The sequence below is a fragment of the Desmodus rotundus genome, chromosome X (assembly GCF_022682495.2).
Source record: "Desmodus rotundus isolate HL8 chromosome X, HLdesRot8A.1, whole genome shotgun sequence".
Lineage (NCBI taxonomy): Eukaryota > Metazoa > Chordata > Mammalia > Chiroptera > Phyllostomidae > Desmodus > Desmodus rotundus.
Genome location: NC_071400.1, coordinates 2690356 through 2715012, shown reverse-complemented (window position 1 = coordinate 2715012; position 24657 = coordinate 2690356). Strand labels below are relative to the sequence as shown.

At 40.5% G+C, this 24657-nt stretch overlaps 1 protein-coding gene across 2 annotated transcripts; it reads right to left on the bottom strand.

Moving 5' to 3' along the window:
* Positions 1-1056: 1056 nt before the first annotated feature.
* LOC112317949 (cysteinyl leukotriene receptor 1) lies at positions 1057-23804 on the bottom strand. 2 transcript variants are annotated; one of them, XM_045183830.2, is made up of 2 exons: positions 23312-23804; positions 1057-2206 (listed from the first exon to the last, which is right to left on the bottom strand). In XM_045183830.2, exon 2 carries the CDS (start codon positions 2177-2179, stop codon positions 1157-1159), a length of 1023 nt encoding a protein of 340 aa, XP_045039765.1. In that variant the 5' UTR covers positions 2180-2206; positions 23312-23804; the 3' UTR covers positions 1057-1156. The 2 variants fall into 2 exon arrangements, 1 of the variants encoding a protein (XP_045039765.1); XR_008426022.1 differs by lacking the exon at positions 1057-2206 and adding an exon at positions 6365-6451.
* Positions 23805-24657: the final 853 nt, after the last annotated feature.

The window sequence follows — 24657 nt, the reverse complement described above, 5'->3', positions numbered from 1 at the left end:
ACACATAAGCATAAATATAAGTATTCCTTAGAACAATTTGTAATATCAACATTCAAATTTTTCTTAAAACTCCGTTTTAGATGATTTTGATCCCAGTAATGAGCATGTAGAAAAGCAGACCCCTTTTCACCTACTTTAGATAAATTTTTAACTACTTCTATTCAAAGATAGAAATGCCAGTTGTCTGGTTTCTTGAGGAAGGTGTGTGTGTCATGTAGGGGAGAATTCCCTATAAGAACCTCAATAATGAACAAAAACATCACCATTGTCTTTTAGGGGGCCTGGGTCAGGAGCAGAAGACATTTGGACACAAACTGGCCTTTGACCAGGTTTATCTTCCTCAGTTTGCAGACTGTGCATTCCATGGAGCCTTTAGGGCCATTTGGCTGACTACTAGGCTGTTCTAGCACTTGTACGGTCTGCTGGAAGAAATGGCCCTACTTCGCCTAGTCAGTCAATACTACAGAGGAAGAAGGTGGCAGTACAGTTTATGTAGCTCCTGGGTCATTCCAGTTCTCATCTGATGGCATGCATGCAGAGGGACATGTTAGTACGGTTGAAAACTATTTGCTAATTTTATATCTGAAAAGGCTAGTTCTTATCCTTTGTAAAGCTTTTATTTGAGGGGAAATCCTTGATCTTGGACCCATTTTTTAAGTGCCAATACATAAGTATTCTTCACCTCTTGGCAAACGATCAAATTTATAATTTAGTTAATAGTTGCGGACTGAAAAATTTTTAAAGATTTTTTTAATGTTATTTTTAGAGAGAGAAGGGAAGGAGAAAGAGAAGGTGAGAAACATCAGTGTGCGGTTGCCTCCCATACGCCTCCCACTTGGGACCTGGCCCGTAACCCAGTCATGTGCTCTGACTGGGAATCGAACCTTTAGCCCTTTGCTTCGCAGGCCCATGCTCAACCCACTGAGCTACCAGCCAGGTGATTTAGTTAATAGTTGTGGACTGAAATTTTAACACTTAAATATACTTTTCGGATCTCTCCTAATGTGGATGCATGAATGAGATACATTTATAGGCACACATCTAGTTAAGTATTTGTAAATTATTAATGGAAATTGTAATTTTTATTGTAATTATTTGAGAAAATGCTTGCTCAGGAAACTATATTTCATTGATTTGCATCACAGATGGGTTTACACTATTCTTTACATACTTCGTCTTCTTTTTCTGGCAATGAGACCTTCTTCTTGGGCACATAAGTCATGCTGGACAGAGAATGCTTTCGAAATGTAGACAGCCTTCTCCTAAAGTTCCCCCCCGAAAAGAAATACAGGAGAGGGTCAAAACAACAATTTGATGCAGCCAGAGACAAGGTTATGACCACCGACTTCTGCATTCTAAGAACAGAATCACAAGGTTTAGTTTCATTGTACAAAAAGTGAAGGTGAATGGTACGTTGAATGTGATATGGCATGAAGCTGATCAAAAAGGCAGCTGTCACGATTATAATCATTCCTACAGCCTTTTTGCGACTTGATAGATTTTTCTGCATGGAATTTTTTAGCAAAGTCAAAATGATCATTGTGTAACAGACAATGATAATAATAAAAGGAATGAGAAACCCAAGAAGCAGTGACACATAATGCAAGATGAAAACGTGATTCTTAGTTTGGTTGTCTTGGGGAGGCTCAAAGCACTTGGTATTGTTTTTCTCATCTTTGTAACTTTTGGACATTAAAAATGGAGAACTGGTCAAAATCACAAAAATCCAAATGCTAGCACACACAAATCTGGCTTTTTTCTCTGTCACCAAATTAATATTCTTGACTGGGAAAACAATTGCAATGCACCGGAAAAAGCTCATGGCGGTCATGAAGAAGATGCTACAATAGAGGTTGACATACAAGGCATAGGTGCTGAGGCGACACAAAAAGTCACCAAAGAACCACATGCCTTTGTGAACATAGTAGACCACGCGGAGAGGCAGTGTACACACGCAGAGTAGATCTGATACCGCTAAGTTAATCATGTATATTTGGAAGGCTGACTTCTCATGATATGTTCTTATGAGGACATAGAGCACAAAGCCATTGCCAAAGAAGCCCACAATGGAGATCATAGAGTACACGGTGGAGTACACTTGATTGCGGAAGTCATCAATAGTGCCGTGGCACACGTTACTGCTGGCAGAGGATGCTGTCAGGTTTCCAGCTTCATCCATGTTTTTCTAGGGATGTCTGCTCGGTGCCTGCAATATATAGACACATATATTTATAAAAGGCTTGTCAATTTTTACCAGACCATAAGTAACAGGAAGTACTAAGGTTTCACTTTATAATGTCACTCTGTATGCATTTTGACCATGGCAGGAAGCAAGGGTGCGGGGACAATGAGGAGGGATTCAGCTGCACCTTGTCCGCAGGAGAAGCACTCTTTTATCTTCCCTTTGCTACCCGTGTTTGCCTGATGGACTGCCTCGTAATCTTCAAGACCTAGGTACAACAGCTCTGCTTTATTATAAGTATTATTACCCCAGTACTCATCTGTCAATCTTCATTTTAAGTGAGTTATTCAATTAGAGAAAAGGTTTAAAGAAAGTAGTTTCATAAATATGAATCATGTATATTATTATCTATCTATGTATCTATGTACTTGTCTATCATCTTTCATGTATTTATTGGAAGAGCACTGAATTCTTTTGGAAAAGAAAATCTGGGTGAAAATGCGTGGTTCTACCAAGAAGAGAGCTTAGTAACATCTGCTGGGTGATGCTCCTACCCAGGAAAAATAATTGGAATTGTGGTTAATGGAACTCCCCTGGGGGATAATCTTAATCTATAATGTGGTTGACTCTGACCACCACGGCTGGAGACATTTTAGAAGCCATCCAGTTATTTTAATGAGGAAAATACTTGCAAAGAGGTGAAATGCATTTCTAAAATCTGTACCATAACTTAAGTCTCTGAGGAAAGATGTAGCATAACTTGTTGGAATATACCATATTTTGCTGCGTATACTGCGCACCCATATTTTTGGCCCAAACTTTCAGGAAAAATGTCTTTCATTTTAATTTTTTATTAGTTACATTTAGATAAATTTTAGCATTGAATATATTATGGCACAATAAATTTTATGCAACAAATAATTACATAACACCAGAACAGATACAAGGTATTTCAGGTACTACCTATGTATAATGCGCACCCTTATTTTTCCCTAAAAAATGTGGGCAAAAAAGTGCGCATTATACACAGCAAAATTTGGTATCTTGTGAGTATATTGTAGCTGTTCATCCTTGTTCTCCTAGACTCACGCTCAAAACCTTCCTGTTGGACAATACACGACCATTTCTTATACCAGGAAGTTGTCAACTTGTTCTAGTTTAGCTCAACCATATCAGGACAGTTAATCAGGGCAATCAGTAAGCTCTGATCAGATAAAAATTGGGATAAGACAGTGTGGAAGGAGTGATTTCTTTCATGTTCTTCCAGATTCTTTTCTTTTATTGTTTAGGAAGAGGGGACAAACTCATCAATATATAATATGGTGGGTAACGTTCCATTGAAGTCTAATTCATTGGGCTTTTACGGAGCTCTTGCTCCGTGGTAAGAGAGGAGTTAGAGTTTGTAAGCTGACAAGACCGCGTGTGCATGCAAGAACTGCCAGCAATGGAGGAGACTGATCTGGTGTCTGCATCAGGGACACGGAAACAGGCAGCTATGGTAGTGGTTGTGGGTGGGATAAAACTTCAGCCTTACTACTGCTAGCAATTATACTTGCTGCAAAGATGTGTCAGCCACCTATCCATCCAGGCTAGTTCCATATTTCCTTTTCATTAAAAATGTTATTATTTTCACCAAGAACTGTTGGTATATGATAAAACATTGAAGATGAATCATTCTGAGGGTGGATATCGTAAGGCGATGGAGAAAAATGAGTTCACTACTCCCAACCTCTGCATTATTTCTGTTTGCTTTCCAGTTACCTATCTCTTTCACCATTTGTTCTCTGAAGTCTGGTGTGATAGTGAAAGAAAGGGAAACTGCCTAAATGTAATTGAGGCTTTTTTTTGTTAGCCCATTGGTTTTTCCCCCCAAACAGCAGTGTTACGTTGTGAAGCACTAGATGGCGCTGTTGAGATGTTTGACATAGCCTTTGTTTTAGGTACCACACCGCAGGATACTCCATAATTACCATCTCTCCTTCCTATCACATCGACCCTCACTATACCCTGCCACGAACTCTTTCCAGAATAATTTTCCATACATAACAGTTTCCAATTATGTCACGTCCTTGCTCTAAAACTTTCACTGATTCCTGAGTGCCTGCAGAATAAAATCCAGATTCCTTGGCCCGATTAAGGCTCTCCACAGTTTGGTTGCAGCTAAACTTTCTTAGCTTCTTGTCTCATTTCTTCCTTTTGCGCACCCTCAAATTCAATGGAACAACTATTCTACAGTTCCAGGGACATTTTCTACGTGTTTTCTCTCACCTGTCTATCTTTCTTCATGAATTTCTTCTACTCGAAATGCCCTTTTCTCCACCTATGTGCAAAAACTACTATCCTTCAGCTTAAATGACACCTTCTTGACCAAGGCTTTGCTCAGCATCCCTCCAAAGTAATTTTTGTATTTTTCCCTCCTGAGGAACTTGAAATTCATCTTGCAGATCAGTGATCTGTATGCATATGTTATCTTCCCTCGCAGACTGTCTGTATGCTACATAAGAAGGCATCGTGCACAGGGCTAACACAGATGTGCCTTGACCTTAGTGCTCAGTAAATTTAATTGAGTGAATGAGGAAATGAAAGGTGGAACAAGTTTATGATTTGAAATGATTATTTATCATTCAGAATCATTTGGAGTTCTCTTTTCATTCTAATATAATTATTGGGTGGGCCAAAAAGTTCATTTGGGTTTTTCCTGTACGATGGCTCTGGTAGCACTTAGTTGTCTTTAACTTCATTTCAAACAATTTTGTTAGACTGTGTTGTGACAGCTGTCATATCAGCATGCATTTAAAAAACAATCAAAATTGGTGAATTTTTGCGTAGCCATTTTAATATTGAAGATGGAAGAAAATGCGCAACATTTTCAGCAAATTGTGCTTTATTATTTCATGAAAGGTAAAAACACAGCTGAAACTCAAAGAGATTTGTTCAGTTTGTGGAGAAGGTGTTGACACTGATTGAATGTGTCAAAAGTAGTTTGTGAAGTTTCGTGCTGGAGATTTCTTGCTGGACGATGCTCCATGGTTGGGTAGACCAGTTGAAGTTGATAGCGATCAATCAAGGCATTGATTGAGAACAATCAATATTCTACCACTCAAGACATAGCCAACATACTCACAGTATCCAAATCAGTAAGGTTTTTGGTGAAAAATGTGTCTTTTACTTTATAGAAAAAAACTAAATGGACTTTTTGGCCAACCCAATGAAAAGCTTCCCAGCCTCAGAGCTTACAGTGGCTGTGTTAAGTACAGTTGCTTCCTAAAGTATTAAGGAAGGCAGTAAAATCATACAGAGCAATACAGAGTAATCATTTCTTTGTTAAATATTATAAGTACATTTGAAATGCCCAGATCATTGAATGCAATATGCCAAATAAAACTGATAAGGAAATTAATAAAAAACAAAGAAACAGATGGTCTTTAGTCCCATTAATAAACTTTCCAGTTCTCACAGACCAAGTTAAGATTTCCAAGTACTTTCTACATTAAGGTTCAATTGTTTATTTATAACTAAGTCAAGTTAGTGACTTATATTAGGTCATTAAAAAAGACTGTAAAACTCTCGAACAATAAATCCTAGAGGGGTGGGCATCATTTAGTCCATCCAAGCCATTCATTTTACAGATGATGGCTTTGCTGGTCTTAAACAGCATTTAGTTTCATTTTTGTGGCATTACTGCGATCCCCCAATAATGAGACCCACAATATGCGGAGACAGAGATGCCTAATACCCTGTTCCTTCCTTCAAGAAGCTGCCGTGGCTGGTGTGGCTCAGTGGATTGAGCGAGGTTATGCAAACCAAAGGGTCGCTGGTTCGAGTTCCAGTCAGGGCACATGCCTGGGTTGTAGGCCAGGTCCTCAGTTGGGGGTGTGCGAGAGGTAACCACACATTGATAGTTCTCTCTCTCTTTCTCCCTCCCTTCCCCTCTCTCTGGTAAAATTTTTAAATAAAAGGAAGCTCACAGTTTTGTGGGGTCAGCAGTGATGGCTCAGTATGGGGAGGTTACAATACAGTATGGTAAGAGCTGTCTTAGCACACAAGAAATAGGTTATTAATTGATTAAACAGGCAATAAACATAAATAAAATTGATTTTACTGCAGATGATAAAGGGAGTTACTTTGATTAGATATTTTGCAAGTTGAAAAAACAAGAATCATTTAGAAAATGGAGCCATACCTCTTTGTGGCACTGCAGCACTTTTTGTGAAGGGTTCTGGTGTGTGGTCAGTGCCTCTTATGATGTAATATCAGGTGAAGCCTAAACTGAAATTATAAGATTGAGAAGGAAGTTAGTGACATTAGAAGCAGTCCAGAAGGGTCATAGGAGCTTAGCAGCCTTACATTCAGATCCAAGTGAGCAATGGGACATCAAAGCTCTATGGACAAATTTAGGACTAGTTGTTGGATTCCATGCTGCGTTCTTTTATCTCCATTCGCTTTGACATCCCCAGGGGCAAAACTTGGAATACAGACCTGGGCTCACCACAGATGTTTGCCTCTGTGGGCGTGGAGCTTCTGTGTCTAAAGATGAACACAGTATTATAAAAATCCTCTTCGCTACGAAACCATGATATTTACCCTATTTTCTCTTCTAAACAGTTTTTAATAAAGTTCGAAGGGGAAATAATTTAGGAGTTCACATCCAAGTGTCTAGGTTTCTAAGAAGAGTTAGAACATCAAAAACATGAAGTGTATCTGCCTGGGGTGGCTTAGGGGCAGTTTTCCCCGAAGGAAGGGTGACTTAGAGGACCTTGGACTCTTCTCCCTGAAAATTATTTAGATGACTAGTATATGTTTGGAGATCAATTACTTCATAATTTATATAGTTAACTTTTCATGAGTGTACGTCTCTTCTCTTCCCTTAAGCTCCATCATAGAGTCCAGGACTCACGGACATGGGCAACAGTGTGGTGATTGGTGGGGGAGGCGGGTACAAGGGGACTAAATGGTAATGGAAAAAATATATGATAAAGATTAAAAATATCCAACAAAGTATAATACATCTTCAAGAAATGAGCAGAAAGGCTTTCTTAAAACAGCAGCAACTTGAACATTTTTCTCCTAAATTTGCACCTCTCTTCTATGCACCTCTTTTCTTCTATGGCACCTTTCATCCCTGTTTGCAAAGACTGCAGGGGTTATCACTTTTCGCTTATCCGTGCTCTTAAGTGCCCATAAAATAAACGTCTTACTCCAGTTTATTCTTAGCAACTATAAACAGTCTGGGACTTTCCAAAGGAACTCTACTGAAAAAAAAAAAAAAAAGGAAACCAAGAGGAAAATAAAGGAAATGCAAAGAAATAAAAAATTAAAATAAAACACATTAAGTTTTAAAACTAGGAGCCTGAATCCACAACTACAATATTGCTGTTCGAGTCTGCTGCGTACTCACAATTATTTTTCAGATCTTCCATTTCTTTTTCCTCTCTGAACTTTCCCGCCTTCTACAGGTAAGGAGTTGACATAGGTAACCTATTACTAGCAGTCTGGGTGAAGGATGGGTTGCAGGTGGAAACAACAGTTGGCTTTTGTATTTTGTTACTCAGGCAGTAAAGTTGTTTTTTTTAGCTCATCCTAGGCCTCTGTAATCAATAAAGATATACTAACTGAATGTCGAATGAAAAAATCCTTTCTAATTCTGGAATTCTATGATTGCCCTCATGTTCTCTCTGGAGAGAATTAACTTTGGCTGTTTGACAGTTTTGTGTTTAGACAAACTTGTATTTCTCCCTAGTGTGGGAAGAGAAACAAAGTTAATGAATTTCAAAGACCCAACTATGAGAACTTTAATCTTACCAGGTCAATATGCTCATTATCCATTTCCGTGGTAGCTGTGCAATTACAATTTGGCGCGCTCGTTACATTGTCTGGGTAACTGCAGTTGTTTCCTCAAGTTTGAGATCCTGAGCTGTCTCCTCTGCTTCCTTTGGTGAGTTTGAGCTTTGAACCTAGCTTTCTCTTTTTCCTGTTCAGGTTCCTTGAGGCCTCTTGTCTCTGACAATAGCTTCAGCAGAATTTGACTTCAATTACTTAATTCAGGAGTTATTCAAATATTTTATTTGGATATATATATATGTGTATATATATATATATATATTCTCTTTCTATCAGCCCTTTTATTTGGTGGTATATATATTTTATATATATATATATATACATATAATATATATATACACACACACACTCTCTCTTATTCAGATCTTTTATTTGTGTGTACACACACACACACACACACACACACTTTTTCCATCAGCCCTTAACCTCCATTGAAGGCATAACCTGGTCAAGCTCCAGTGAATGAGGTAAATAAGAGAGCCCAGAGATAATCTAAAAGTATAAGGTCCCAGTTCAAACACCATCTTCTTTAGTGCTGCTGCCCTAGCGCTCCCTGTGCATGAAAAGGACCGTCGTGCTTTCCAAGTGTGGTTCAGGTAGGGCTGGTGATCTACGGCGGCCTGCGGTGGTCCCCAGGCTGTTACTTTCTATGAAGTGAAGATAGTAGTCATGCCTCTTTCTTCTTTGTTTCTAGTTAAATGAAAAGTCATTTCTGATCCTCTCAACCCAATGTAATATTTCTTTCCTTTGAAGGCTTGTAGTATTTTGTTTGTAGTTTTCTCAGTGATTTTCATTTCTCGTTTTGAGTCATAGTCATCTCCGGAGTTGTTCAGTTTGAACTTCCCCATTCTTCCCACCTAGTCCCACTTGACTTAAAGGGCAATAACCAGGCCATGTTTTTTGTGTTTCGTGCCTAGTACTGTGCCTTTTAAATACTGGTTGATTTGAATAATCAATTTTCTACGTTATTCTATTGATGTCTTATCAATATCAGAGGGAATCCTGGCATAAAGAAGGACAGTGGGCATGGTGGAAAATTCACAGGACTGGTAAACACGAGACCTGGATCTCCCTATGCTCTCTTCCCTTATCTGTAATTCAATACGGTTGTATTATGTGATCTCTGAACTCCCTTGTAGTTTGCCATTTGGTAAATCTATGAACATCGGGGTATGTTTTTCCCCCTTGATATAGTTTTGATCTTAGTAGAAAAAAGAGCAAGCAGGATAAGAGACCTATGGCTTCAATGAAACGTAAACTGGTCCTACTTTCTAGGGCTCACAGGTCTTTCTCTCGGGCCTAGCGCCTGTTGTGTTACAAGTTACAACATCTCTGCTTCTGGCAGCATAGTCACCATTCTTCAGATCTCTTAAGAGAGAAACTCATAAAGTCACCTTAGTCGGTTCCTTTTTATAGCTCTTGTATAACATACCCATCGTGCTAGGTCAGAAAAACAATCCATCCATCCATATCTTAGCTGATGCCTGCAATCTACTCTACCTAGTTTCCAACAGGCTTTGATTTCTTGTTAAAATGATGTTCTTTAGGACTGTCAGGTCCCAAATTTATCAGACTCTGTCATCTCAGATGGAAGGAGTGTGATGAAGGCAAGAGGAAAGAACAGAAAGCGCTGGCAATCTGAGCCCTGAAGGCACTGGATCAGTTGCAGCTGGGAAAAGCAGCACAGAAGCTGGCGGTGAAGGGGGGATGGATCGGACTCCTTCCCAATGTCACCCCCGTTTCAGCTAAGCTTTACCCAATTTAATACCAAGTCTTGACATTTTTTCTTTCCATTCTTCTTCATTAATACTGCTCCTTCTTTAGTTCTGGCTCTCATTATCCCACACATAGATGACTTACAATAATCTCCTACTTCTCCCTTGGACCTTGTATTTTACTATGCTGAACAGTTTGTAATTCCTGAAGATATTTTTCGTGCCCTCTTAATTTCAGGCTCTTTTCTCTCAAAATCATCTTGCAAACCACTGCCAGACTAGTCATTTTTAGCTCTAGTCATTGCCCTTTTTGTTACTCAAGAGCTAACAAACGCCTGTGATTAGGTCTTAACCCGTATCTCAGGCAACCGCCTACACAAACTAGCCCTACCCTCCTATCCGATCTTCCGCCTCCTGGGGAAAAGTGTTAATGGCAGAGGCCACAGAAGGGTTACTACATCCAGAAAGAAGAAATGCATTTGTAAGTACTAAGGAGAGCTTAGGGCTTTCAGGAAGACAGCTTTGTAATAATCCGAAGCATCTTTTTGGACGTGCAGTTATGTCTAAGACACACAGTAGAATGAAAGTGACAGCTTAATTATTGGAATAGGGACTCTTAGGAAAACTTAGTTGAGGAACAAGGCTACCTAGTTAGGCTAGTTTAGAATTTTGATTTGTCTTCCCTTGAGTGTAGTATAGTGACTCACCAAAGTAGGCTAATATCCTTCCTTCTCTTTAGATCAGTGATTTTGTTCTGAGGCCATGTCTTCCAGTACCAAAGTGTAACTTCTCCTTATGTTATCTTGTCCTCAGTTAAGTGTACCCCTGGTTACCACCCCACGCATTCCCGCCCCACCCTACCCTGGGCCCACCTCCAGCCTTGCCCCACTAGAATCATCTTTTGAATAATGAAACATCCATTTTGACCTCGTTGTTTGTCCAGTCTAAATAAATCATAAACATTTTTGTTTCCTTCAAAGTAGGATCTTGGGAGGTAGTGAAATATACCGAATATCTGTAACAACCCTAATCAAGAGAGATGCTGGGGTCAACTTTGATCAGCAGGGTGAGAGATGGGAGTTTGTTTGCTTTCTAACAACTGGGCTCTAAAATGATCTTAGGAGATGACCTTCATTCTGGAAGTTGGTTCTAAGAAGATTCTGAGAAAATGTCCAAAAATGGACAAATAAGAGTATCTCTATTAGTCTAAATTTGGAGACTTTACATTACTGATCTCACTTCGTTGGAGTAAAAGAAATTACAAATATTTTTACTTGGGAAAAGGGATTCGCTTATGTGGGTTATTAAAGGTGCAAGGAACCAAATTTGTCTGCATTAGAGGAGAGAGATACTTTCTGTGAGCGGCAAGGAGGTAAGTGAAAATGTACACTGAGCCTATTTTGTTTTATAAAATACAGAAAGATAATGCAAAAATTCAAAATTAGAGGAAAAACATGCTTTATTTTAAGGTCAGTTAGTTGGTTTTAGAAAATGTCACTTTTTGAAAGGCAGATACGGTGTTGAGGGAGTGGCAGGAAAGCTCTTCAGTTCACATTATGGGAAAGCAGGAGGACTATAGGTGTTTAAAACACCGCAAGTTCCCCAGTGAAATGATAAACTTCTTTTAAATTTCATTTTTCACTTGCAGTTTACACTTAGTGTTACTCTGTATTGCTTTCAGGTGTACAGCATAGTGGTTGGACAATCACATACTTACACAGTGATTCCCCCGGGTACTTCCAGTACCCACGTGGCACCACGCATAGCTATTACAGTATCGTTGCCTGTCCTCCCTATGCTGCACTTTACATCCCCGGGACTACTCTGTAACTGCCGACCCGTACTTCTCAGTCCCTTCACCTCTCTCACTCGCTCCCCCAATCCTCCCCCATCTGGCAACCACCAGCCTGTTCTCTGTGTCTATGAGTCTTTTAATTTTGTCCATTCCTTTTGTTCTTTATGTTCTGCATGAGAGTAAAGTCATATGGTGTTGGTCTTTCTCTGACAGACTTATTGCCTGACTCACAGCGCTATTAAGTTTCAGATTCTATGAGACCTGTCACTAAACACCGACATAAGACAAACTCAGATACTGGCAAAACCCACGGCAGATGAACAAACGGTTACATAGAGGACCGCGCAAAAGCCAAGAATTGCTGCATTTCTTTTTTCTTTCTTTGAGGAAAAGATGGGACCACTGTTAACTGAACATTAGAAATTATAGCTTTCTTTTTTAATTTTCTTGTTTCTTTTCTGTTGAGTCTGTCCTTATCACGTGTGCCAAATTATTCATCTCAAAGCACAGTTGCGATCTTATCACTTCCCTTAAAAAGGTCTCCAGTGACCTATTAAGTTAAGCTCAAAACATCATTCAAGACTACAAAATATTCTACCTTAACCTTATGGAGTCACTTTCCATGGTTTGTGATTTATTTCAATAATGTTCAGCAGCCTGGGTGTAGGAGAGAAAAAAATGCAAGCACTTAAATTGGTATAAGGTTGGGTGGTCATAGAACAAGTGTCACGGAAGGACAGTGGGCACCCGAATTTGAGAATGCTGCCTACAGAATGGTTAAAAGTAAAACCATGAAGTAGTTTAGCAGACTGGGAGAAAGGGGATGGACCCAGACCCTGGAAGATTCTTGGAGATTTAAGAACCTGTGTAGTAACATAAAGGAATGAGAGAAGCAAAGGTCTAGGAGCCTGTGGTCAGAGTATATACACTGGAGTTGCAGATGTCAGTTGTGTGCCGATACATAAGGCCCTAAGTGCAGCCATGGAATGAGTATCCAAGGTGGAACGTGAATGAATGTTTTCCCAGAAAGGTGATCGAGAACATTTGAGGTCACTTTACTGGGTTGGTTGTTCACCTGAAAGATGAAGTTACTAGGATTTCGGTTAAAAATGAAGACTGCAAGCCAAATGCCAAAATACTCAGTGAGTCAGGGGAAAAGAACTATGAGGTCAACAGTGATGACACTAACAAGGAGGATTAGAGGGTAGCATAGGTGCATGACTTTTGTATTATGGCAGAAGGGTCATTGTTTAAAGTGGCACCAGGGAGCCAGGAGACAGAAATCCAATCGATTCTCTAGGTCTCACACTGCATCACATGTAGAAATATAAGCAGCTTACTTTTTTGTGTGTGTTAGTAAACATTTTTTAAAATTACAGTTGGCATTTGATATTTTATTAGTTTCAGATGTATAGCATACGGTGCGATATTTATATAACTTACAAAGTGATCCCCCCTAAGTCTAGTACGCCCTTGACACCTTACATACTTAATCACAGTATTATTAACTATATTCCCTTTGCTATACTTTATATCCCCAGGACTATTTCATAACAGCCAATCTGTACTTCTTTTTTTTTAAAAGGTTTTATTTATTTATCTTTAGAGAGGGGAGGAGGGAGGGAGAAAGAGAGGGAGAGAAATATTTTGATCAGTTGCCTCTCAGCACGCCCCCAGCTGCAGACCTGGCCTGCAGCCCAGGCATGTGCCCTGACCGGGAACCAAACCGACGACCTTTTGGTTCACAGGCTGATGCTCAATCCACTGAGCCACACCAGACAGGACACCAATTTGTACTTGTTTATCCCTTTACACTTTTCACTAACCCCCAAATCCCCTCCCAACTGGCAACCATCAGTTTGTTATGAGCAGCTTACATTTGATGGGGAGGACAAAGTTTCTATTAAAGCAAAGAGGTGGTGGGAGAATTATTTGAAGAGGTTTAGGATGTAGTAGAACTTACTTATGATGGAAATAGGGGTCCAGAGAGCAAAGTGAGGAAATAAAGGGTCAGAAGAAAGGTTAGACGTGGAAGGAAAAATTAGGAGACAGGAAGGACAGGGTGTTCTCAGGATGTTAGAACCTTGGAAAGGAGTAGATCACAGGGTCGATGGTTCAACTACAGAATTCGGTTTTCTGTTTTTTCCTACTTTATGTTTCTGCTTCTTTTGACTTTTTCTTAGAGTAATTTCGGTATTTGTCTAATATCTACTACTAAATTATATACTTTTTGAAGACAAAAACTAGATCTAAATAATATGAATAGCTTCTGTAGAAACTAGCGAGACACATGACATCTGCTGCCCAATGATTGTGTTAAATCAAACTAACTCATTTCAAAATTGCTTTATTGAGGCACATTAGATCTTATAGTTCATTTATTATATTACTTTCTTATTTTCCTTTGGTGTAGTTTTGAAACAGTTAACAGGGATTTTTTTTTTCTAGGACATGTTAACCAAAGCAAAAAAGTACAACTCTTATGGGAGCTAAATTAAGCTTCTTGTTTCCCATCCAACTAAAATGGCGTACAGGCCTGACAGCAGAAGTATGATTTGTAAGTATGAAAGTGGTCCCATAGGTTCAACCAGATTCCTTGAGAACTGTGATTAAATCTTTTTTTCATGTTTTCTTTTTCCTATTTTACTTCCCCTTATACTTCTCCATGTTTCCCCTAGAGTGTTTCACATAGCAGGAACATCATGGATGCCCAGTGAAATTCTAGGCCATCCTCTTTTCCGAAAATATTATTGACCCATGCCAGTAAAATGTGCCCTTTATTAATAATCCAAGAATAGATGCCATTTGGAGCCAGAAGTGATCTTTGAGATACTCTTCCAATGAATTTTTGCATTTGAAAAAACTGAAACCTGGGGATGGTAGTAGAATGGATGTGACTTTCTCAAGAGCATGGAGCTAGTGACAGGACCAAGACTAGAACCTAGGCGTTACGGTTATCCGTCCAGTTCTGCTCCCGAACTGCTGCTGCAATATCAGGTCTTCTTCTTCTTGTTTTTTAAAGATTTTATTTATTTATATTTAGAGAGGGGAAGGGAGGAAGAGAGGGAGAGAAACATCAATGTGTGATTCCCTCTTGTGCACCCCCTACTGGGGACCTGGCCCGCAACCCAGGCATGTGCCCTGACTGGGAATCCAACCGGTGACCCTGTGGTTTGCAGGCTGGTGCTCAATCCACTGAGCCACACCTGCCAGGGCTACCAGCTCTTCTTTTTGATCTCCCTTTGTCAATGACAGATTTTTCAGACCTGTGAAAGGGGTTGTCAGTGCACCCAAAATCTGTGACATTGCAAATGTTTGGTGTTCAGTTTTTGCTTCTCTCTTCTCCCTCAAGAATTTATCAACTGCTATAATATAAAAATATCATTTTCATGTGATGACTCAGTCTCTGGCTCAGCCACAAAATACTCAGCTGAACTTGATTTACTTTTTCAAGATTTTGTTTATTAATTTCTAGAGAGAGGGGAAGGGAGGGAGAAAGACAGAGAGAGAAACATTGATTGCCTCTGCATGCCCCTGGACTGGAAACTGAACCCACAACCCAGGCATGTGCCCTGACTGCGAATCAAACCCACGACCTTTCGCTTTGTGTGATGACTCCCAACCCACTAAGCCACATGAGTGAGGACTCACCTGAACTTTAGTCTCTCATTTTCAACTGTCTATTAGATTGCTTTTCTTGGATCACATGCCTTGTTCTCAGTTTCTTATTGACGACTATATGTTTTTCCCTCCAAAATCAACTTGTCCAACTGATTTTTCTTTTCTCTGTTTTTATGGACATGAGTGATCTTGCAGTCATTCAGGCATAGAACCTGGGAGTCATATTTCACGCCACTCCATCCTAACCTCATCTTTCACGTGTACATTCCAAGTTTTGTTCAGTCTTTTATTATCGTATCTCCCGATTCTCTCTCTTCCACCAACTTAGTTCAGCATTCTTATCTCATCATGCCTTGGCTAGTTGAAGATACTTGAACTATGCATCCTCCTTCACCCTTACGTGTAAGGTCAGAGAGGTGAACTTGGCACTTTTCCACTGATAATTCAGGATTCAAGTAGAAGTTATTCTCTACAAATGCTCCCTTGTTCATGGCTCTCTTATTTTTCACAGTGATGTAATAACTCTTTTTAGCTTACACATCTGTCATACCCATTTAGATGGTGAGCCCATTAATGACAGTGAGTCTGCTTTGTTAATTTTTGCTCCCTTCCTTTCCTAATGAGCAACTTTGGAAGAGTAACTCTGTGTCATTAGGTGCTTTTGAGTACTATAGTATTTAACTTCCTGGGGTGGGGGGGTCTAAAGGGTCAAGGGCAGAGCATGCTTTTTGTGTGGAAATGTAGGGGTTATTGTGCAAGGATCTAGATAATCATGTAAAGTGGAAGTGAAATGTGCAGACCTCTAGGAGGGTAGAGTCTATTAACAAACTCTGAAAAATCAGAAAGTATAAGGGAGCATGACTCGTGAACAGACACTTTACAAGTCACTGGAGAAGAAAGGAATGTGGCTGGGAAGATGAATGCACACAATTAGGACGAAAGAGGAGGCAAAGAGCTTAAAATAAGCAAATCAAAAAAAAAAAAAAAAAGAATACCAAAGTAGTCTGGTGAGGCTCAAGGAGAGTTCAAAAGTGGCCTTGGCCAGAGACTGACAGAAGCTAAAGATCCAAGGACATGTCTGACAATTGGCCTGGGTGAAACTGATAATGCTTGTTTTCCAATTCCGCCAACTGGAGAGATGAAAGATTAAATCAGTATTTGGATGTAGTTTTATGACTCTATTAAGTTGAATGACCCTCCCCAAGACTTCCTTTACCTTTCTAGTAAGTGCTAGCATACCCCGATGGTCTGCACATGTTGGCCAAATGCCAGCAGGGGTGGGGTGATAAGGGCCAGCGCCAAAGCAAAAGAGGAAGTGGGGGAGGTTGCAACCCAGGGCTCAGCCTTCTAAGGACGACACTTCCACTTTTGCTGAGCAGTGGCAACATGCAGGAAATGTAGTTTTCATGAGAGTGCAGCCCAGTGAGGCCCTACTTTATTTGGTCAACTCCCCAATGCCCTTTTTCCTATTTTCCATGTATCCTATGGTTGTCAAATACAAAAATTAGTTGTGCTGTTCATCCTATAAGGCTGAGCTCAGGCAGGTGAGGGACTGAGGGACAATGTCCTCTCCAAGCTTTCTTGCCGTATAACGAATGAATAACATTGTCAGATATTTAAAGTGATAAATCTGATATATGTCTACCTTGTGAAGGGTTTCTCTCCAAGTACATTAACTGGGACAATGTTTTATTAATTTTTTGATGCAGCAGGTATTTGTTGGGTGGATACGTGGATGGAGAATCAGCAAATATGAGTATTTTGGAAACTAGAAAGCACTGTGCAAATGTAAATTGGTGTGGTTTTCTTTCCTGTTCATACTAGGCTGAGCTCAGGTTCCACTTCTTGACACCAACTTTGACCGCCCCATTCCCTGCTTGCATGTCTGTTCTTTGAACTTGCATTATGGTCATTGTTTGCGCTGATGATATATATGGCAGTCAGAATTCTAATACCTTGTATTGTATCTTTTACGTGTAGGAATCTTGTCTCCTTAAAGAGATTCATTGTCTGCGACAGAGAGAAGAAGTCCAGCCTTTTTATTTTCTTAAGCTCTGTGAATGCAATGTCTAGCCTATCACAATGGCTTCACACAGAGACAAATGGGCAATAGATATTAATAGAGTGATTGGATATCGATTGACTGGAGCAAAACCACACAACCTCCTTGGAGTTTTAATCGCCAAACAACCAGGCTTGTACTAACGACCCCAGTGGCTTTCCCTCTACCTAACAAAAGATCTTGGGGAAAGGAGCAGAAAGATCTTCCCGCCATCACTGCAGCCTTATTATCACAATAAGTAGCTTTTTCACGTGGCATTTTCAGGGACATGCTTAGCAGCGTTCTCACCGAAGTTAGAAACTACAGGGGAGTTGATACGGCGTTGCTGGCAGTTCTCAGATGTTTCTTCTCTAGTAGCTTATCCATCGCTTAGGGGAGGGAGAACTTCACACTCATCACATTGGGCCTGTCTGTTGTCAGCGGGAGTCCAAATACAGGAGAATGTCACAGTCCAAAAGGCACTTGGACTGGGTCGTTCACAGTTAATTATTCAGCATGCCCTTTGCATAGTACCGTGACACATATTTATTCTGTGTAATCAGAATAAAGCAATGTGTAAGAACTGACTTGAAGGGAAATGCAAATTGGAAAATGGCAGTAGGGATCTGGAGGAGTGCATGCGTGTACATGGGCGTGCACAGTGGAAGAGAGTTCTACCCTTAGCCCGGGCAGTAGAAATATGTAACAGCTAACATACCTTTGAACTTGTAAAGCACTACCTTTTTCCAGGGATACCTGTATAAGTCTCTGCCTCATTACCAGAAACTTGGAATCCCTGTAAGTTCTGCTCACAGCTGACTCTGAGGACTGCCTCTAACTTCTTGGTATTTAGATGCCTGGATTTTGGAAGCAAAGTAATTATTCTCTTACAGGGGTGTCCAACCTTTTGGCATCTCTGGGCCACATTGGAAGAGGGGTTGTCTTGGACCGCACATTAAATACACTGCGAAGCGTAATCACAAAAAAATCTCATCATGTTTTCAGTAAATTTACGATCTTGTGTTGGGCCGCATTCACAGCCACCCTGGACCACTTGTGGCCTGCGGGCTGCGGGTTGGACACCCCTGCAGGAGATTGCTTTTGATTGAAGGTCTTTGCCTTAAACAAGAATTCAAATTTAGGTTAAAAATAGAAAGGGTAACCGATTTGGAATGAAAAGAAGCTTTTAGTATCTTCTGAGGCCTGAACTACATAGGAGCTTTGGAATAAGTACATCAGAGATCTTGGGGGCGTTAGTGTTAGCTTCCTTCCATGTACCATGTTGAATCCATGGCAACACCAAAACAGCCCTATGTAAAAACAGAGGCTGTTAATGTTAAGGAGATGATAAATCTCAAGAAGTTTTATATGTCAAACATCTCAAAATGTGTTTCCAAACTGGATATTTTTCCTTTTGAGGGAAAAGTGGATGAAAAGAAAAGAAAGCCTGCGTATGCCAGGGGCCTTTAAGCCTGGCCCTCGGCTCCATTTCCTTTTCCATCAGCTACATTTCAGCGGGAGCTCAAAGGTCTGGGATATACTGATTCCACAAACACTCGAAATAACATAGTATTTTATTCATCAAAAGGAAAAGCAACTCTGTATTTAAGTGCTCAAGGGTCTATATTTATTCTTCTGTTTTGTCTCTTTCCCCTGATTTCCAGCAGGGCCCCTCCCTGACTTCTCCTAAATATTTACTGATATTTTTCTCTTTTCTTTCATATGTACTGCCCCCTAAAAACAGAAGCAAAACTGATGGGGAACAAAGAATGGAGGTATGAGAGGATCGAGATGCAATGAGCGAGCAAGGTAGAAGAGTTTTGGGGTGCAGAACTTACATAGAAACAGTGGTCTTCTCCACCAACCTATAAGGAGTTCTCAACTGAAGGCAAAAATAATTGTGTGTTGATGGTGCCTTAGCACCAGTATTGTAACATGAATTAATGGGCTTAAGATGTCTGAATCTATAATCTGGTTAAATGCCTTTCTTTGTTGCCTTTTATGGAAGGATAATGACACACTACTCCCTGCTATGAGTTTATCAGACCTCTTATCAGTTGTATTTCCTCAGTGCAAGTCAACATTGGCATTCTGATTCATTAGTCACTTTTTAGGGTTGGTTACCAGGAATATGTCCCCTGCAAGGTGACATACCCTGACCGAACTGGAAAAGCTGTTTCTCACTGCCTTTCAAATCATACCGTGTAGACATCCATGTAGCCTGAAACCCAGATAACATTGGTGTGAGAGGCAAACATGACTATGTCTTTGCATTTCATGGAGAGACCATGTACACTATAGCTACCTATATATTCTGGGAACATGATTTGTATTATAATCAAATGCGTGGTTGGACAAGTGGCTTTAGGACAGTGGAATATTGTGTTCCATTCAGAACTTTTTGTAACAATTGTTTTGGTCCTTAGCATTTAATTCTAAGAACAGTGGGCTTAATGGAAGCAATAGCTAATGAATAAAGGTGGGTAGTGTTTTCACAGAAACACCTGTTAAATACTACTCTTAAGTATTTTATTCCTTTTGAAATTCACATTGAGGCTTGTACAAGTTTTATACAGTTAATGGTAACCAGAGGGCTGGATCTTACGACAGGCCCTAGGAGGTGGATGGAATGGCCAATACTTGGAGGTGTATTTTGCGAGTACTGGCCCCACTCCCACCACATGCGTCAGGCTTGTGTATTTTATTCACCTGGAATGGCCTTCAAAGAAAACCCTTTTAGATGGTGGTTTGTATTTTCCAGTTTCTTTCATATTTATACTTATTATTTTAAAAGATCTATGAAATATTCCTATAAGCTTATTACTATAGTTGCTACATGAGGAAACCCAGCAAAACTGATAGTCAATAACTGGCTAAAGAACACATAGCCGATTACAAGGCAAAGCTAGCATGAACTCCCAGTGCTCCAAGGCCATTTCTTTCCCATTGAAATTCAAGCAGCAAGGTGATTAACAGCAGCCACCGGGAGGTTGCAGGGTTTATGACAGACTTCACACTGGACGATTGCTTGAAGCAAAAATTCTCCATGCTGCTTATGTTAGTATAACCTAGTATTTACTGAGTGCTCATGGTGTGGATGAAGCGCTGTGCTAGTTCTTGTTGGGAAGGGGAGATTTAAAAGAAGTAACCTGATCCCCTCCCTCAAGATGCTTGCCATCTTTTGAGAAGAAGACTTGTATTTCTGTGGCTCTTATTTCTTAGGACCGTCCTCTTCCTCTGGCCTGAAAATGTAGGCACTGCACAAATTTCAGTTGGTCATCTTGTAGATTTACTAAATTTGACTTTTAAATTTAGTTGATGGAGAGCATTATGCTAAGTGAAATAAGCCAGGCGGTGAGGGACAAATACCATATGATCTCACCTTTAACTGGAACATAAGCAACAGAAGAAAAAAGCAAACAAAATATAACCAGAGACATTGAAGTTAAGAACAATCTAACAATACCCAGAGGGGAGTGGGGAGGGGACAGCAGGGAAAGGGGATTACAGGAACTACTATAAAGGACACATGGACAAAATCAAGGGGGAGGGTGGAAGCAGGGGAGGGAGGTGGGTTTGGCTGGAGTCGGGTAGAGGGGTGGGGGGAAAATGCAGACAACTGTAATTGAACAACAATAAAATAATTTAAAAATTGAAAAAAAATAAATGTAGTTGAGCCATTTAACTTTTAAATGTAGTTGAGCTATTTATATGACCTTGGCAATGAATCATACTCCCCAGATGTAACTGTGGCCTGCACCTCTTGTCCATCATTCACATTTGGGGCCATTCCTTCCAACCAGTCATAAGACATTGCTTTTTGGCACTGGCTGGTGTGGCTCAGTGGGTTGAGTGCCAGCCTGCAAACTGAAAGGTCACTGGTTCGATTCCTAGTCAGGGAACATGCCTGGATTATGGGCCAGGTCCCCAGTTAGGGGAGTGTGAGAGGCAACCACACATTGATGTTTCTCTCCGTCTCTTTCTCCCTTCCTTCCTGTCTCTAAAAGTAAATAAATAAACTCTTAAAAAAAAACCCTAAAAAAAAAACCCTTAAAAACTATCTGCTCTCAGAGATACTCACCTCACTCCGGTTGGTGACCGTATCAATAAATAAAAAAAGACATTGCTTCTTGGAAATTTTGCTGTCTCCTTAAACTGAATAGGTCCAAACAGGGCTAATCATGTCCTACAATTCCCGTTTCTATCCCCAAATTACCTATTTCTAGGAATAGTGGTAGCACCAGTACCCAGATCCCACAGGTTCCAAATTGCAGAGATATCTCTGACTTCTTTTCTATGCTACCTGTATCTAATCACTCAGCAGTTTCCCTCTATTATTCCTTATGAATGTCTCTTGAGTTCCTCTATGGTCCATTCCCACTGCCATCCACCTAATCTAGAGCCTCATGACATTCCGCTCTGTTAGCGTTCTCCCGTCTCCAGTTCTCTCTAGACCTAGTCAGGTTATGAAACTCATTTCCTCAAAATGCTTTTTATCACTTACTCCAAGTTTGCTGACGAGATTTCCCACTAAAAAGTGCCGGGCATTCCAGGTCAAATAAGCTTGTCTTACATTTCCATCCAAATTCATTTTCTGTGATTCCTCAACTCAATTCCTTCGTGTAGCTGGATCAGGCGCTTTGGTGTGCCCTGCAGGGCCACGTATAAATTCCCCAAGGCTGGGGACTCCGGCTTACCTTGCTTGGTGTCACAGACTGTACTGCGCTTAATCAACACTTATTTAACTGGATTACAGTGTATTTGAGAAATTTCCATAAGAATATACGACATAGCAAAATAGGTCAAAGTAGTGACCCGCACAGAGCTGTGTTAGTTATTTGAAGGGTTGTGATAGTTATCCTTCGTGCCGTTAGCTTCACTAGGTTGGATATGCACCTTAAGGACCGTTCTCTTAATCCCTTAATCCCAATGATACAGCAAAGGCAAATTGATAATTTCCTGCACCATGGAAAAATCTTGATTTTTGTACCAGGTAACTAGTTCTTAAACATGTTAAAAGTTTGACTAAAGATAGCAGGGAAAAGGGAGTAGAAAATGAAATTGATAGGTCCAGGTTAGGAAGACAGAAATGCTGGACTCCGACTGGGACTCGGTCTGCAAACTTTCTTTAATCTACCATTCTTTTGGGGTTCACTGGCCCCCAGCCCAATTGATCTTCTTTGCAGGAACTCATGGGCATGCGGTGCAGTCCCAAGTCCAGGTTTAGTTACATTTTGTTTTTTAATAATCACCTGATACATATACGGTGTCATGGCCTCTCTCTAGATTTCAAAACAATCAGAGCACTTCAGGGCAGAACCACTGCATTGAAAAGTCAAGGGTTTTCCTTTTTTTAGCTACAGATGGAACCCACCAAGCCATTTGTTTACCCTTTAAAAGACCTTCTTTGCTGTTCAGTATAAAGAACGCTCCTGGCCAATGATTTTGATTGAAATGTATGAAGTGCTGGCTCTGTGTAAACCTGCTCTCTGTCATATGTCTTAAGATACTAAATAAATCATGCAATTTCCTCATATTCATTTATAGTTTTGAGAGCTTTCTATTTTCAGTCTCTACTCCCAATTTGCCAATTTCTAGTATGTTTCCAGAATATTTCTTCACTTCTCTGAGTCCCTTTTCTTATTTGCAAAACAGGGACAGTAACGCACAATATTGACAGGTTCAAGTGGGGTAATGAAGGGGAAATTACCTTGTGAAAATACCAGATAATTCTCCACTGTTTTTACTTTCAGCTGTCACTATATATTTTCTTTCAACATTGAAGGAAAGTGCCACTAAAGATTAGAGAAACTCCATGAAGTCCTTAAAATGGGATTTGAAAATACACCTTAACATTTTTGACTTAATTGCAAAGGTGCTGGAGGCTTGGGGAGTGTCTCCTCTGTATTTTGCCGCAATGAGCCCCTACCTAGCAGAAGCACTGAGCAACACTTGTTGACAGACTGATTAGATTATCACATTTCTGACCAATGAATAAAGCAGCCCAATTTAAAGCAGGTAGGACAGATCCCCAAACTCCCAGGAATTTGCTAAAATCAGCAAAATTTTACTACATACAGTTCTGGTCCTCACACGGAAACGTTGAATCTCCTTACCTGCACAGTTCGAGGTTGACACTTTAGGGTCCTTTTGCTTTTGCTCTCAGAAGCAAACTCCAAGTCTTCAGTAAATCCACTGCACCCGTTTCTTGCAGAGCTAAGCCGTCATTGGTGATCTGCACAGTGGATGGAGATAATCTGCAGGACCCTGAGAGTGTACTTCATTCACAGGGCACAGGGCGCCTGCTCTTCAGGCAAGCTTCTTTGAAAAGATGGGCTGCTGCTGCTTTTAAGAGCGGAGGGGGTAGGGCACATGCTAGTCAATGTATACAGATCCTTCTTCCTCTTTCAGATTGGTCTTCAAACTGTTTAAAGTATGGGTGAGTTTGGCTTCTCTGGTGCCACGTGAGGGAGGGGTAGGGGGAGGGAGGGTGGAAGCATAGAAACTGGAGACTTGCAGGTTATTGTGTGTGTAAGTGAGCTTATATCCCTAGCACCAGCACCAGAGTCCTCAGGAAATCACACAGCTGCTCTGAGATGGGAAGCAGGAAAGAATGCACTCTGTCCAGCCTAGTTCTCTGTGATTTTTATAACCTGGGGGGTGGTTACACTATTTGTAGGCGGAGAAAGATGATAGATTAATCTAACTGCCATTATGTGAAACTTGATCTTAGGCAAGATAAATTCTTTCTCTCCTTCTCTCTCTTTCTCCGTTATGACACTTGTGAGCCTATCCACATTCTAAAAAGGCTTTCTGATGGTTTATTTCCTGGAAAATAATGGCCTTAGTTTGAGCTTGGTTTTCGGAAACTCCCACAATACATTGCCTCCACAGAATTGAAAGTGGGTTGTTTTCTGTCACATTGAGAATGATCTGGAATGACTGGGCTTGCTATTAGTGGGCCTGCGTTAGGAATTCAGAAGCCAGGTTAATGCTCTTCACCTTTGGCTACGCTCTGGGGTGTTGAACTCTGGGATGCTCTCCCTGGCTTCTGGAGAATAGGGACGTGACACTCTGCTGCATGCTTATTTGAACTTGGAGCAGCATCTTGAGGTCATGAACCAAATGGAGAGGCCCTGACGTGAGTTGGTTATATCAGTTCTATTTATATAAGATGGTCTATGTGCGGATAGACATGTTTATGTTTATTTTAACACATTAAAAACTGGCCCAATAACTAATAATTAATTTGGTTGCGCTCAGTACAATGCGAACCCAGCAACATCTCTGTGGCCCGCTGCATGCTGCAGGGACGAAGCCATTTCCTCAAACCCTGCATCTGTAGATACCAGAATGAGCTCACAGCCAACCTGGGGCCAGGGCTCTAAGGTTTCTGAAATATTCATCTTTGTTCATAGAATTCATGGTCATGGTAGTAGTTGAGGGGAAAGGCCAACAAACC